Genomic DNA, 17042 nt, shown 5'->3' with positions numbered 1-17042 from the left:
GCTAACACAACATAGATTACAGTTAATACACACCAATAAACACATCCATACCCACACACATACAAACAAACAAAACAGTCTAATCAATACAGGACAAATATGCTCTTATTATACACACACTGATACACACACGCACACACGCACACACACGCTGCTCAGTAAGCTCCCAGCAGGCTACTGAGTTAAGATACCATCTCTCCTCTGCCAGGTGACTAAGTTATGCTTTTCACACACGGCCACGTCTACACATCATAGCGGGGGGAGACGGGGGGGGGGGTTGTCTTATGAAAACTGTCATTATAAAATTCTGGCTATAGTGTGTATGTGTAACTGTGAGTACATGCTATTTGCAAGACTTCATGTGTGTTGCTGTACTCCCCCTTCCTCCTCCTCCTCCTCCTCTTCCTCCTCATAGAAAACCACATAAACACACACAAACTCACACTATATCCAGGGATTAATGGCAGATCTCTAAATAAGGCCAAATGGAGATGTGGATGGGAGGGGAGCTAAGTGGTGTGAAGGGCCCAGCGGTGGTTTGCCTCTTACCTTTTTGTTGTTTTCTTTAATATCCTGAGGATTGAGCGACTTGTAGTCTCTGGAAGAACAGTGGGGAGGGTCGGAGAGGAGGTGAGAGAGAGAGAGAGAGAGAGAGACAGAAAGAGAGAGAGAGAGAGAGAGAGAAAATGAAATGGGGAGACAGAGAGAGATAGCAGAGAAAGAGAGGTGTGTTTAAATATGCGTCACATGTAATGGCATTAGAACTGTAACATGCAATTTCATAGCAGTGCAATCAACAGAACTAATAGAGTGGAAAATATGTAAAATAACACACACACACACACACACAAACACACACACGGGAATGCTATGGCGCACACACACACACACACTTATATATATACACATGTACACAGAGCCCAGTTTGGATAAATTATCTTCACGTCTGCAGGTTTTTCACATGCTGTACAATAGACATTTATGGACTTTAAGGAACATTTAAGGAACACACACACACACATACAGGACACTCATAATGTTCACATGCAATTACAAAGCACACACGAGAACAACGAGATTAGTGTTGGCAACAAACATGCAACTCTGTATTAAAAAATGAGGGTGACAGATTGCACCTGCATGCCTAAGTGTGTACACAACTTTCATCTTAAACAGACAGAAATGATGTGTGTGTGTGTGTGTGTCAGCAAATATGATGCCAATGTACCAAATGAGGAAAATGAGAAAAGCCTCCATCTAATGTAAGCACACAAGACTATCTCCTGACTTTTCATGACCTAAAGATGTTACTTATTACGTTTTTCTCTCAAGGAGGCAAAACACCAGTCTAAAGTCTAGGCCTGATATTGTCCTCAACTTTCTTTCTCAGTGTGTGTGTGTGTGTGTGTGTGTGTTTGTGCGTCTCTCGTACATGACGTCGGGTCTGAAGTGGTGCAGCAGGGCGCAGAAGGCCAGCCCGTTCCTCCAGGAGGTGGTGAAGTTGGTGATCTTCACCCCTCGGTAGTTCTTGGTGACCTCGCGGCACCAGGCCAGCAGAGACTGGCTCGCGTTGGGCTTCCCTCCCAGAACCGGGCTCGGGACGGGGCTGGGCTGCAGGGAGGAAGAGGAAGAGGAAGAGGAGAGTTTCAATGAGGTGATATCGGACACAAAAAGAATGGGAAGTAGCGAAAAGAGAGGAAGAAAACATTTTTTCTTTTGACTTGATATCTATTACACTGTATAATATACTGTATTCTTTTTTCTTTTTAATGCTTTTGTTCAGCTTTAGTTTTTAGGTTGTATGTTTCACTATAGGCGGGCCACCTGATAAGACCTGATGGGTTTTATTGGCTCCTCCTGCACATTTCTCTTTTGTTAGTTATTGTTTGTAGATTTGTTGTAATCCAGACAAATCTGCATGTATTCATTTCCTTGTATTATGTTTTTTTTCTTTATATGTGCAAATTAACTAAACTAAACCAAACTGAACTGTATACTGAACATCATCGCTGTTCACTGATACCGATGTCAGATGACTTCGGAAAGGCACATCAGTTTCTCAGGCAAGGTAACATAAAATAAAAACTCATATTTTTCAGTTTATTCTCACTGAATATAGCACCTGTTCTCAAAAGCTTTGTCACTTCGTACAAAAGATTAGTATATAATAAAGGTTTTGTAAATTATATTCTTATAACCGTCCACGCTGCCGTCCCCCTCCCTCCACCTCAGAGCTCATTATTTCTCAAAAAGAAAAAATGTTTTACTTAGCGACTTCTCCCATCCAATTAGCTTTTCAGTATGTGTTAGCATACTGACATACAATGAGCCCAAACGTGCACGTATGCGCACACACACGCTGATACACACACACACATGCCATAATGAAGGGTCATTCACAAAGCAGTGTATGACCGTGGATAATGTAAACATCTTATTAATTAGCTCCGCCTTTGAAGTCTTATCTGGGTCGAATGCTTTCACCATTAGGAGCCTTTTCCTCTCCCTGACTCCAAATCCCATAAATCCTTGGTGGCGTGGAGACACTGGTCTTCCTTCTAACAGCCAGCAGAACCAATGCTATTCTGATTATTCCGCTGGCTATTTACTAATCTGGTTATGGAGGGACAGATATGGGCTAATTCTCTCAGATCATTTGGAGTGTTTGATTAGAAAAGGCGAAAATGTCATTGAGATTTGATTTTATGCATTTGAGGCCAGTGAGGATAAAAAGAGTAGACAATGGCATTAACATATGACTATTATAATATGACATTATGTATGAGCGAGTTTCATCGAACTTGTTTTGACATTAAAACACTACACAGAATATGACATTTTTCAATCCTAATAAATTTGAAAATTTAAGAAGATACAGTGTGGTTTTGTTAAATTTCAAGTTTTTATTGCACCACATTAAAGAGCTTTTCAAGGCCTTATGTTCAATTAATAAGACTGAAAAGACGAGTCAAGTCCTTCAATGTCTATCCTCCATTTTTATTGTGTATTTTGTAGTAAAATATTGACTCAGATGACAACTTCAATCATGATGCTGCTCTCACTGCCACAGACAGTCCCATTCACACAGGACAATTAAAAGTTCAAAGTCAAACCTTTACTTAACCTTTTAGTAGTGAAAAGTGAATGAATGAGATGTTAGTTTTACACAAACTGGTAATGACAACCATAACGAGTTAACCCAGTTTTTTAAAACACATAAGTCAGAGCCTCTGAGCAGCAGAGGAGACAGCGCTCACATTAAGCCTCTGTCCTGTAACAAGGCTAGTGGTGGCCAACCAACTCCCTCTGTTGGCCTCTTTCTGCTACTGCAAGGACACGAGAGAGAGAACTGAGGGGAGCTAAGATTTCAAAACATTCATCCTTACAAATATCATTGAAACAGTGCAATTAAATGTTGGTGTTGGCTGCCTGACATCTAGTCTTTTGCAGAATCCATGACAACTTGCTTTTGCTGGGGCATAGAATAGATTAAAAAAAGACAATTTGTTCACATTAGTAAAGGGGAATGGTTTGAGGATGTCACTCCAAAAAGAGAGATGTGCTCAAGCTTAATGCTGGAACCCAGAAGTGCTACACACACTATGCTGAACCCCTCTGCAGGGCCAGCTTTAGCTTTTTAGCTATTTAGATATTTAGCCATCTTCGCTGTTGACAGATTTTAAGACACAAAAATCTTTTCTTTTTTTTTTTTTTTTTTAACTATCAGCAGGCATTTACAAAAGACTGACAACACAAGCCAGTTAGCTACAGTCTTTGGGAACCTGGATGTCTCTTGCTCTTCAATTGTTGTAGTTTAACCTGTGACCGTGAGCCTGGAGCCTGCTGAGATGCCACAAGGACCAAGATGAAAGAGACTGGAGGCCATCTCTAATAGCAACTCCTAACCTTTGTACCAGTGTGTGTGTGTGTGTGTGTGGGTGAGTGTCATGCAGGCCCCTACGGCAGTCTCAGTACAGGGAGACGGTAGCGAGAGCCTGAGGGGCGGACACTTGACATTTCCGGCTCATCTTTAAAAGAGGGCCTTAACCTTTCCCCACAGCTTCTCCAGACACGTTTTAGGCGGCCTCGACAATGCCTGCGTGCCACCCAAACAAATGGATAAAAAAAAAAAAACAAGAAAAGGGGGGAGGAGGAAAAAATGATGAGGAATTGTCTTTTTAACCTTATCAGGAAGGACAAGTGACAAGTTTAACATAATGTGGCTTTTCAGATTAAAATACCACACATGCATATACTCAGTTGGCCGATTGGACTAAACTTGTTTCTCCGGTTGCTTCTTCTTCTTTTTTTTATGTGTGCATCCTTCAAAGTGTGTGTGTGTGTGTGTGTTTGTTGACTTTCAGTGGTCTTCCTCCAGGCCTTCCCTTTTCTGCTTTTTCAAGTGACGGTGGAAAGTAGCTGTCTAATTTGAGCGCTCTAATTACCTGGGATTAGACACCAGGTGCTATTAAAGCAATTAGACACACAGCACACTCCAGTGCCGCAGACCCCTGCACCCTAGCCGGCGGAAAAAACACACACGCACGCGCACACAGGCACATACACACCTGAGTAACATAGCCAGTGGGAAAACAAAAACGTACATTAGCCAGCAAGACAGGCTCACACTCTTATACACAACCAAACACCTATTCATATACAAGAGTCAGAGCAAAAACAAACAAACAAACAAACAAACAGCTGCACTTTAAAAAAGTAAAGAAACACTTTCTAACACACACATTACTATTTAATTAGATGAGGAAGATGAGGAGTGGGTGTTTTAAAACCCTATGTTAAACCAAATGAGTGTGTAATTCCAAAAATGCACAAGCTTCAATGAGACTAAACATCCTTTTTCTTCATTCTTGACAAACAAGATTTGAAGCGACGTGGTATTCCTCCAACGACGCTGGTGCATGCCAAGCAGTGTGACCCCCCCCCCACCACCACCACCACCACATTCATAACAAACCCCGTAAACTGATGTAATTTTCTCAAATCGGCAGTCCAGACCATTTCATTACGCTCCTCGCTGATAAAAGTTTATAAAAACGCATCTACGTGCTTGAGCTTTCATATTGCGCCAAAAATGGAACAAATATACCGTATCTTCTTCTACAGTAACGGAGCGCACAACCTTAAGACACAAACATGGAAAAAAGGAGTGAAATTTTCATGAGGAGCAGAAATGCACCCTGACTTATCAAACAGTTTGCTGTCTTGCCTGAAGGAAGGTGTGCACATATATGTAATGTGTGTGTATGTGTGTGTGTGTGTTTGTCTTTTATCTGTGTGAATGTCACTGGATGTGTGTGCGCAACACTGACACAGCCATGTAGCTAGCTCGGCTCGAGGGTAGGATTAGCGGAGAGCATTGCCTCGGCCCACAAACATTCCATATTAAAAAATGAAAAGGCAACCTTCATTACTATCAGTGGCACATAACCTCCCCTCTTCCTCCTCCTCTGCTACTATTATACACAGCCCTAACAGCCTGGGTGAAAAATACAAGCTACTGACAAGAGATTCCATTATTCCTGGTGCCTCAGTGTCAACAACATACATCCGATGGGGCAAAGAAAGAAGAAAATGGAAGGAGGGGGAAAAAGGATGTGAGAGAGAGAGAAAGAAGGGGGGTTAAGCTTACTACAATGCCTGAATGACAAGATAGGAGGAAAACCTGGGATTGGAAGCATCCAGTTTGCTGTTGGTGCTCGTGTCGGGAGGACGATTTTTTTTTTTTTTTTTTTGGTGTCAGCAATGTTATTTTGGGAGGGTGGGATTTGGATCTGGGATCAGGAATCATAAGTAAACGGATGAACCATGATATGGAAAATTAGAAAATTGTCACAGGTGGATTTTTTGGTCTTAAAGGAAAAGAACAAATCTGTAACGAGGTTGGAAATTGATACTTTTAGACTCCACTGACTTACAATGAGTTTAACAGTACTATATAGTCCTACTTTACCAACATCATACATGGATGAGAGAGTGTGAAGTACATCTAGATTAAGTTTATAACATTTTAAGACAGTAATATTTAATTTACAGTGCCAATGTTTAAAGTTAATAAAAATAAGGATATTTCATTGATTATTGCAGGTACATTTTTCTCTGATTCTCATAAAATCAGCATTGCTTAGGACAATTGAAGAGTTCGAGGCAAACAGCTGGATAACTCTACTGCTGGCTCATCCTGTCGCTCTCTTATTGACAATAGACAACTGTAAATAATAAGTTGCACAACATTAAACACAATTAAACGACTTACAAGTATGGAGGCCATTAAAACTGGCCTTTCAGAGTCATAAAAAAGATACAAGTCAAACGCTTTAAGTGGCAGCTTTGTCTCTCACTCCGGGGCATAACGCTTCAATGGAAATTTAACTGGCCTCAACCCAATGACATAAACCCACGACTCTGTGGAGAGAAAAGAGCTTCCGTGTCTTTCCAATCTCACTTTCATGGCTTCAAAGCAGTGTCAGGGAGTGTCAGATTTGAGGAGGTGTTGAATCTCATACTCTTTAAAACTTGTAATCCGCTCAAGGAGCCTACGGCAATGGAAAAAAAAAAAAAGTCCACACACACACACACACACACACACACACACACACACATAGAGAGAGAGAGCAACGCACACATAAACACACAGACTCACTCCAAATGACAACAGTGTCTACAGTATGAAACCACACGTACTGTATATGCGTACACACTCAAGCTCTAATGCACTGATACTGAACAGTAGACACACACACACACAGACACTGAATTTAATGTACACACACACACACACACACACATTCAAGACAGCCAAAAACATAGAGCCACACTATACGGTTAGACACAGTTTAGTAAAAGTAGGTAAACACACAGTAACACTTAACTCGGAGATGTACGCACCCACCCACTTGAAAAACATAAATACCTGTTCACATTTAAGAGGATAAGGTTTGTGCACTTAAGTGGCCTGTCCATCCTGCTCCTGAAAAGCTCCCATCTGATTGGCTGTGCTCCAAATCATCGACATGCTCAATTATTTAATTGCACCTTCAATCAAAACAAGCAATTTGTTTAATCTGGGGCTTTCTATGTCCGACGTCTTCACATTAGAAAAAGATGAAGCGTGTAAAAAAAAAGAATGATCACCTCGTGTCATCTTACCCATGAAATTGTGCTACGGATTTCAAACGTTTGCCTGCATGAGAGCAGAGGGGAGGGAGCAAAGTCCAATCAAAAGTTCAATTATGTAAATGGAGATGTGGAGTGGATGGAACAATAGAGAAAGAGGTGGAGGAGGAGGAGGAAAGAGGGGGGTGACAAAAGGCTGGAGGAGGAGGAGAGGAGAGAGAATGTAGCGTGAAAAATAATACACATTAACATACAAAGGAAATATCGCATTACTGTTGTAATCACACCGAGGAGGGGCTCCTTCCAAAGAGAGCTGTGAGAGAAAGTGTGTGTGTGTGTGTTCATGTCGACACTGTTTAGTTAAGTCAGGCTTTGTGTGTGTGTGTGAGAGCAGGCACATTGAACCCGCTGCTCTTGAGCAAGGCACTCTTAAAGGCTGCTACGCTTACCCAGCCAGACGATACTGAACTCACCACAATTCCTAACAAGTGTTTATGCTGTGGTTTTGTCTAATATGACAAAGTAGGAAAAAATACATATGTAAATACATCCTGATGCGATGGGGGCTTGCTAGTGATTCACACAGAAGCAGATATATACTTCGCATCTAGGAGCGAAGAGCTGCAGGCCAAGACAGAGGGCCTTTCGGCAGTTGGCTACCGTGATGTAAAATGCAAAAATCGGGGAAAAAGCGGTTTCCTTTTCCAGGACCGTTTTCGCTTCCAAGGCCTATTCTGCTCCAAAGGCATAACCATGCAAAAGCAGCTTGAAATTGAAATAAAAACCATTCACTGAAAAATAGAAAAGAAAAAAAAAAAAAAACATCATGAAATAACAGAGTTTGGAGGAGGCAACAGACAAAGGAGTGACTGTGCCAGCTTGCAGTGTGCCCACCCGCCCGCTTGCTCGTCGAACGTGTAACACAGGGGCATAATGCGGTGTAAGCGCTGGCTTTAGCTTGTCATGGAAACGGCAGTAGCATTACCCACACTCACGCCTCTGCAAATTAGCTTTGGCTGGGGAAGAGAAAAAAAAGACATACAGGGTGGGTAGGGTTTGAGGATTGCGTTTGTGTGTGTGTCTGTGTGTGCGGTAGGAGGGGGGCGGGGGCGGGGTGGTGGGGGTCAATGGTATGGAAGATGGGATCCTGTTAAAGACAAAACAAGACAACATCACCGGTGGTAAAAGTGAACCAGATTCTGCATCTCCATCTTTTTCCCTCCTATAGGTTGCACAGATCCAGCTCCTCATCAACCCTTGTAGCATAGGGGATGAAAAGAGGTGATACTCTTAAGACAAAAGTTCGGGGGGCCAGACAGGAGAGAGATGCAGAATCAATCCTGTCATTCTTTTCTTTATAACATGAAAAAGACACAACACAACCCAGCTAGCCTATCTCCCTAGCTACAAAATAATATGGATTCCCTTAAAAAAACAGGTGTTCCTTATTGCCTTCTACTCCCTCCCCTTCCTTCTGAGGAGGAAAAAGCTCTGTTGCACTTCCTGCCACATCTTTACAGGTCTCAGCCTTGTTTAAAAAAAAAAAAATCACCAGTTCGGAGTGAGAGTTCAACACCTGTTTTATTAACCTACCTCCTCTTCAACCTGTTTTTGCTTCTTGCTTCTTAACCTGCGTTTACAATATGTAGAAACAAGCTACTGTAAATGTAGAGCTGCACTCTGAAATCTGAAGCATTTATGTGTTACCTTTGTTGGATCTAAAACAGTGACTGTCCAGTCAACTGTGACGCTCTTTAGTTCAATCATTCATTTTCCATACCACTTATCCTCTAGACTCTAGAGGGTTTTGGGGGAGCTGGAGCCAATCACAGCTGACATTGGTGGGAGAGGCAGGGTACACACTGGACAGGTCGCCAGTCTATCACAGGGTCAACATACAATAGACAACCAAATATTCACACCTACGGGCATTCATTTAGAGTCACCAATTAACCCAACCTGCATGTTTTTGGTTTGTGGGAGGAAGCCGGAGAACCAGGAGAGAACCCAAGCAGGCACGGGTAGAAAATGCAAACTCCACACAGAATGGCTCCAGCTCTTTAGTGCTGTCATTAATACTTCAGATTTACAGCACTGGCAGATGTCAGACAGCTGTGCCGGCAGCTTCTATCTACAAATCTGATGTGACTTCATTGCAGCATATCTGTCAGAGAAGATGTTCAAAGGAGTCACATCTTGAATTATATCATGCACACTATTCCTTCAAGTTAAATTATCAGTGCTAAGTAGGGCTGGGCGATATGGAAAAAATCAAATATCACCATATTTATGACCAAATACCTCAATATTGATTTTGCGATAATATTGAACGGATGATTATTGTTGTGCTTTCTCAAAATACTTACATAATGAGATTTTTGATAAATAGCTAGAAGAGTCTTTATTGTAATTTTGCCTTTAAAGCCAGGAACAGACGATATTACGACATCCAAAATCTAAGATGATATCTAGTCTTATATTGATATATTTGCCCGGCCCTAGTGCTAACCTTCCCACAGTCATTACTACACTGACCAGAGTGTTTACTAGTGAATATTACATATACTGACCATGAAAAGGAACTTTGCTTGAGATCATGAGTACGCATCTTGTCCTATCTTTCATCTTCTAAATCGGGATTTCAAAGAATCCCAGAAAATAATCCAAAGGCCATCTGCCTCTTTTGCTCTTCCTCTTTTCCTCCACCTCTTCATCCTTCTCAGACAAATAAGCTTTAGGAAGGAAGAAGGAAAGAGAAGAGAAGAAGAGAGAGAAAGAGAGGAGGGGGGGCGGAGGGGGAGGGTTCTCATAAATCTATACTGCATTAATCTCCTTTAACTGCCATCTTCAACAAACAAATTAGTGGTGCAATGGATTCAGAGATCAGCTGTGCCGATAACGCTGCCATTTATCAATTAATCTAAGCCTGGGCAGGGAAAACTCATTAAGGAGGCCACTTTAGGAATTATGTTCTGCAGGTAAAGAGGCTGACAGTGTGCGTGCGTGTGTGTGTGTGTATGGTTAGGGGATGTCTTGACACAGCAGTTGCACACACACACACCCCCTCCCTCGACTACAGACTGCCATTGTCCAGTGCAGCGTGGGCTCCAAAGTGATGAGAGGGGTGATAGCACAGCCAATTAAAATGAACATAATTACAAAGTCACCCCTTTGACTCCTGATCAGAATACACATGCATCAACACACGCATACTGGAGAAGACAGGAGAGCGGTGGGGAAAAAACGCTACATGTAGGTAAAGGAAAAACAGGGAGGAGTATGACAAGAGAATCCAGGAAGAGTGAGAAAATGGATCAATAAAGAAAGACAAAGTTTGACCAAGGAAAACAACATTATTGATCATTTAAGTAGGTTTGAAAGGTGCTCATATAGTCATTAGCATATCTACTTTTGATGCATTGTGGCTGGAGCTTTAGTTCCTGACTTTGGTCTCATGCATCAACAAATCTTAACTTCCAAGTTATGTAATAATACTCCTCACCTCAAGAAATGTCTGTGTTTATTATGTCAATATGCTAATGTTAGCGTGCATTTTGGCTGAGGCAGGTATTAACCAGATGGTCAAACAGGACATCTTGACCTGCTGATAGCTCTAGATCAAAGTTGGGGAATCATCAAAGACGTTAGGATTCATTATCTTTAATGTCTGTCAATCAATCAGTCAATCCCACGGTTATCAATATTTTTCTCTGTGGATTAATGTTGGATTGACAGTGACCAATCATTAGATAGACATGCTGCTACATTGGCCATAGATTTAAACATAAAAAAATCTCTCTCCTGTTGAGCCTCTCTGTTTCTGTTAAGTTGAATAAAACCGATGTTACAGCAGAAAGGCATGTCATTTCAAGTAGCAGACCAACATTAGTTACTAACTGTAGTTACTACTGCTGCATACACCAAATCTTCTAGCCAATATGAAGACATTGAGTGTGTAAACCCACTCTATGTATTTATGTTCTGACCAAATTATGATCAAGACAGGACTGTAAGATCAAATCTTGAGGTTGAGGTCAACTGATCTCTTATAAGAGTGCTCAAATGAAGAAAAAAAAAAGCCAAGGGAACGATCTCACTCAGAGATCTACGAGTTAAGCGGTGAAAATGCCACTTAGCATTTCCAATAGCACGTAAGAGCACACACCTGCATACCATAACGGTCCAAAAGAGGAGTGTGCTGGAGGGCTTTATAAGGAGGCAATTAAGGCCTTATCATTTCTACACTTGCTCTCTTTTCCTCAAACACAGACACAAGAGTGCACATGTCTGCGCGTGCACGTCCGCACACGTTTAAACATACGCACCCAATTTAAAAGAAGAATCTCACGGACTCATTTATAAAAGGTACTTCTAAGGTCCCTTTTTTAAATGATGGCGAACGGTTGGTTTAATTCAATTAAAATGTAGCAGGGGCCACTCAACGATGACAAGAGTAAGGTATGGCATGTCTAAGTGAGTGCGGGTCTCATGAATGTACGGGGGGTCTTAGGCCTTCTGGGGGTCCAAGGAGTTTTCAAGTGCACGTACTTCTATCTCCTCACCCGAAGCCCTCTTAAACCTCACCCCAAAAACCCTGGATCTTTCTGGGTTTAAGCCCACACACACCTGGAGGACTGGGGCAGATTAAGACCAGATTAAGATAAAGTTACCCCTTCTTCGGCCGCTATGTCATTCAAACCCCTGGCCTCTGTGGCCACTGGATAGAGGGACACTCAAGACAAAAAAGGTTTGGTTCATTCACATATACACACACACACATACACACACAGGCACGCACACAAAGGACTTTCTGGTCATCCTCATAAGCCCTATTAGTCTGCCATAGAGCCTCTCATAGCAGACATCAATCATGGAGGGATTAGTCAATTCCCTTTCTAAATGAGTGGCAAGGGAAACTTCCCTTCAACTCTAAAGCAGGTCTCTCTCTTTCAGAGATTACACAGCGATTTGTTTTCATTTTGTTCTATCTTCATCGTTTTCTGTTTGACTTGCTTTTCATTTCTCTCCCTCTTGCTCTGCGTCTCCCTCGTTCTCTCCTGCTTGCAGCTTGTGAGGTAATCCTTGGCAGATAAAACTAAGGAGGACTTACCAAAGGCAGATTACAAGCGGCGCTTTGCGGAAGGCCCTTTTACACCAGTCGGCGCGGGTATTGAGGAGAGTGAGCTCTTCGCAGTGCTTAACTTGTGAACTCGACATGCACCCAACAGAGGAAGAGGTGGAAAAATGATAGCCGCATTACAGTAACTGGATCAAAATATATCCCTCACAACACACACAAGACTGCACATTAGCACACACAACACACAAATGCTCTTCCTTTCATGGCAAACAGTGTATAAGACTGGGTTTGGAACGGTCGCTGAATACGTATTAACATTGGATTTTTATTTATTCGCTGAAAAATGGGCAAATATATTAATGTCTGTTGCTCTGTGAGACTTCAGACTTCCTGCACTGAGTAGATCAGCTCTTCCTTGAGTAAACAACTTCTTGGTAAGTCTTTTAAACGCAGCTCTAACTTCTATTTTCTTTGGATCTCAGAGTTACCCCAAAATATTACCTTATCTAAACATTCCTATAAACTTTTTCAACTTAGATTTACTTCGAAAACTAATACACGAGATTGCTCATTAGTCAGTCTTATACCCCTTCTGCTCAACTTGATGACAGCGATGCCCTGCAGCATGAAACGACAGCAGGAAGCCTGACGATTGGACCTAAACTACACGAGAGAAGAAACTGGGTCTCCTCTCTCCCACAAGATCCAATGACAGACCACTCAAGAGACTGCAAATAAGAGTTGGGGAGGGGTCCACACTGGGAAAAGGCAGACATTGAGAGGTACTGATTTAGCCTTACTCCTCTCAAGGATTATTCTCCTAATATTACACAGCTTATGGAAAGGCCAATGTGGCCAAGGGGAACCAGCGAGGCTTCAATGTCTCGGTCTAAGAAATGGACCACTATGACCGTTTCCCTGCTGATTCAACGGTCTGAAATTGTGAATCCTGAAATGAGACACAAAGACTCTTCTGATGCATTACTTTTAAACCAACAATATACAGTAGCTATACAAATCACACTGTAGGGGAAAGTATTTAGACATACCTGCACTGAAGAGATCTATTTTTTGTACTTTTACCTGAAAGTAAGTTTTATTTATGACAGTAACACCTAATATTGCCCTTTTTAAATGCTAACATTATATCTGTCTCCCTTATCAGAAGCTAATGGTACATGTTTGCATTACTTTATATATATAAAAAAAATCATCTCAAGCAACAAATACCAAGGCTCGCATTATTATCTCAACAACGTTTTCTTTCTTTGCAAAGGTGAAAATTGAAAAGTCTAACTCTAACACAGGACACATATTCAATATTTCAGATAATGAAGACTATTAAGTATTAGAAAGTTTCCTATAAATCTATTTAATCACTGTTTAAAAGCATTCAGCCTTGAGCCTTACTTTCTTCATGTCCTACATCTGAGTCTCTTAATGAAAAGGTATGCCAAACTTGTCGGAGAAGATGGAATAACTTTGGACCGGATATAATGATAACAAGATGAGAGACCTTGGAGCGGGCAGAGATCAGAAGACAAGTGATGACTGTCCTTGTCTCTTGGGCTCCCCTTTGTCCTCCAAAAACATCCCTCAGTCGTCACGGCAACCTCAGTAACACTTCACAGTGTGGATGTGGTCCTCTCTTGCCGCGAACCCCGGTGAAAGCTAATTAAGAAATATCGCAGCCTTCTGCGAACTCAATTAAATAATGTTAATTTATTCTAATTTCAATTTCGAGGTAGTCTGAACTGAAGGAGGGGCTATGAAAACAAAGTCTGGGAGAGGAAGGAGAGCTCTGGCCTCTGTCTCCCCCTGGCACAGGAGCTCTCACAACCTCCAAAACTATTTAATTTGAACCCTTTGATTAACATAAGTAATCACACGAGCCCTTCAACTGAAGGGGAGAAAGAAAACATACCTCTGGTGTTGGTTCACTTTCTCACCTCCGTAAAGAGTGGGTGTGTGTGAGAAAAAGAAAGAGATAGAGGGAAATGTGGTAAAGACACCGTGTTTCATTGTGGTTGAGACTATAATTTTTTACCTTTTTTAATCAGTTTGTAAAAAGAAAAGAAGAGGGATTGAGGTGATTCTAACTAAATGTACAGTAAAGTAATAGAGAAAGAAAAGCTGACGAATATCTTTAAGCCAAGACACCAAAATACATGATAAGTCAATTGTCAATTTGCCATTAAACTCTATTTCATAAAGTTATCGACAGTTCTCGGATATATAAGTATTATGAGGCCCAGCAACTAAAAGTTTAAGAGGCCTTACTCTTTCCCAGATTCCTTGTGTAAATATTAAGTTAATATAAAACTTCTTTGTTCAAACTTTTGCTCACAGACATATGTCGCCTTCCAACTTTTCTTTATATGAAAATAAGGCAAATAATTCATGAAGCGGAAACTTGATGAAAATCTTAAGATCAGAGCATCTAAGTGTAGAGCGGCCTGACTATGGAATAGAGATGGAGATGAAACAGAAGGAGGAGCAGGGGATCACTGAATTACTGGGAGGGGTAAAATCAGCCCCAGGGAAAAGAGATGGACTGAATCAGACCAGACAGAGCTCACAACCCGCCCAACAGGAACTCCCGCTGTTCATTTAAATTAATCCCACAGATATTTCCATCCTTCCAGCTCCTTCACAGCTAAACTTAAAACTTGACGTCTTTGGAGGATCTATATCTCGCAGACGGGACAACGGACACGTCGGCGTGGGAGCCGTGAAGCATCGAATGAGGGTCTGAAGTGCAACTTTCATCCAGTTGAAGATAAATCTCAATTTATAAACAAAAATAAGAAAAAGCAGCTCTCAGATTATATTTATAAATCAAAGTGGCATTTGTGAAGGCTCGATGACAGTCAAGGTAAAGAAATACACTACATACATAATGACCCTGTAACATAGTGAAAGGATCCACAGTGTGAAGGCATCATGGACGAATAAACAAAGGCTTTTGGAGGTTGCAGAGCTATGTTGCACATCTCTATCCACTGACCCTGCATGGTAAAAGGTAAAATTGAATTGCATTGGCACTGGTCACACAGGTTATATGGTCCTGCATGATCTTAAGATGAAAAACCCCAACATTGGGTGTTTTCCCCAAAGATTTTTGTTTATCAGCAGTCCAGTGTGTGTGTGTGCACTGAGCTTACAACACTAGGACTTGTATTCCCACACACCTGCAGTGGAATAACTTTAAACTACCTTACAATTATTCCAGATAGTTGTAGTCATGTTCATAGAGTCAGGAGATTTGACACCAGAACTGCTCTTTAAGTCCAGATAGATGTAGTTGTAATAAATATATCAATATCAAAGAATGAAAAGGCTCAACACAGAAAATGTACACTATGTTTATTGAGCGGTTGAAAGCATATAGGGGAAACGGTGCCAGGTGTTTCAATAAATGCATTTGAGTGGTTTCAGTATTGCCGTCTTATCCTTTCCATAAATTGTTAGTGCTGAACGTGGCTCCACTGGCAAAACTCCAGAGCTTTGAGCTCTTGTTCGAGCTTAATGTAAATCCAATCCATATGTGTAATACCTGCGTATAGAGTAAGTGGACGCACGCCATATGTCCTGTAGATGTCCTGATTTTTCACAGGCTGGCATTGAAGTGAGGGGTGGGTTTAATGCAATGACATGGTGGATACAGCTACATCTAAGGCAAAGTTTAATGCTCAACCTCCCCTCCTCTGAATTCATACATTCTGTGAAGGGGAGTTTAGCTAAATATGACATTCATTTAGGGTATATGATGAATAGGTATTTTAATTTCTTCTCCCTTACTGTGCCGAGCTCTTATCTTCCTACCTTGATTGCTTTGGCTAATATTTTCTTATTTCAATTCATATCTTTTTAAATGTCAGTCCATGAACACAGGAATAATATGAGAGCGCCAAGACTCTGACCCTTATTCTCCTCACTTTTTTGACAGTTGTAACTTTAGTGGCTGAACTGCCGCACTTACGTTACGCTGACTTTTAATGTGTAAAATGTAAATGTGATATAAGGCGTGCTTAATCTCATGGTTTGCAAAGACATGATTTCATTCAAGGAAAACACGTATGAGACGTTTTATACCCTTAAGGGCAGGTTGTAAATGTATAACCGAGCATGGCGGCTTTCAATATATGAATTTCTATTCCGAGATTAGACTAGTTCTGTGTGTGTGTGTCTGTGTTTATCTTGGTCCGACACACCAAATGCCCACAAGAACAGTTGGTAGAGATAACTATAAATGAAGAATACACACCTTGAAAGCTATTGTATGGTAGAGGTAGAGGTTGGCTGTGTTTTGGGGGAAGGTTACAACTGTGCCCCGGTGCATATTCGCTGAACTGAGCCTCAGGCAGAAACTAGAAACTATAAGAGAGGACGGACACATACATGCATGCAAGCACGAGCGCACATCTACACTCCGTACACGTTCATAGTGTGATGATGTGTTGGTTTTCGTCTTGGCCTCTCATAGTGGGAATGTCTCCTCTTAATCCTCTCTGACTTCATACATTCAAAGGTCATCTAACAGCCTACACATGGCTGAGGCGTGCGTGCGTGTGTGTGTTTGTGTGTGTGTCATAGTGCTTGGTGTGAATAAGAAAAAGAAACCTATTCACACTAGCTGTATATGTCAACAGACCCTGTAGGCCTATCCTTGTTTACTGTGAACATCCTCTCTCTCTCTCTCTCTCTCTCTCTACTATTCCCTGGCCATCTTCCTTCTCTTCCCCCCACTATTCTCCTTTCCTCTACCCTTCACTATCTTCCACCTATTCTCCTTCACTGCACCCCCCCCCCCCCCACACACCCTCCC

The 17042-nt window shown here is 41.6% G+C and overlaps 1 protein-coding gene across 2 annotated transcripts in view; it reads right to left on the bottom strand.

Annotated features, from left to right (window-relative positions):
* Positions 1-17042, bottom strand: part of ehbp1 (EH domain binding protein 1) — a 167907-nt gene that overhangs the window by 82400 nt on the left and 68465 nt on the right. For both annotated transcript variants that reach the window (XM_053332881.1, XM_053332882.1), the window contains 2 exons: positions 1433-1611; positions 550-598 (listed from right to left, as the gene is read on the bottom strand). In XM_053332881.1, coding sequence (XP_053188856.1) covers positions 550-598; positions 1433-1611 — 228 coding nt within the window. The remainder of the gene's footprint in view (positions 1-549; positions 599-1432; positions 1612-17042) is intronic.

Source organism: Scomber japonicus, chromosome 14, assembly GCF_027409825.1.
Source record: "Scomber japonicus isolate fScoJap1 chromosome 14, fScoJap1.pri, whole genome shotgun sequence".
In the NCBI taxonomy this organism is placed as follows: domain Eukaryota; kingdom Metazoa; phylum Chordata; class Actinopteri; order Scombriformes; family Scombridae; genus Scomber; species Scomber japonicus.
Note: the sequence above shows the minus strand (reverse complement) of the source record. Positions and strands in the feature narration are given on the sequence as shown.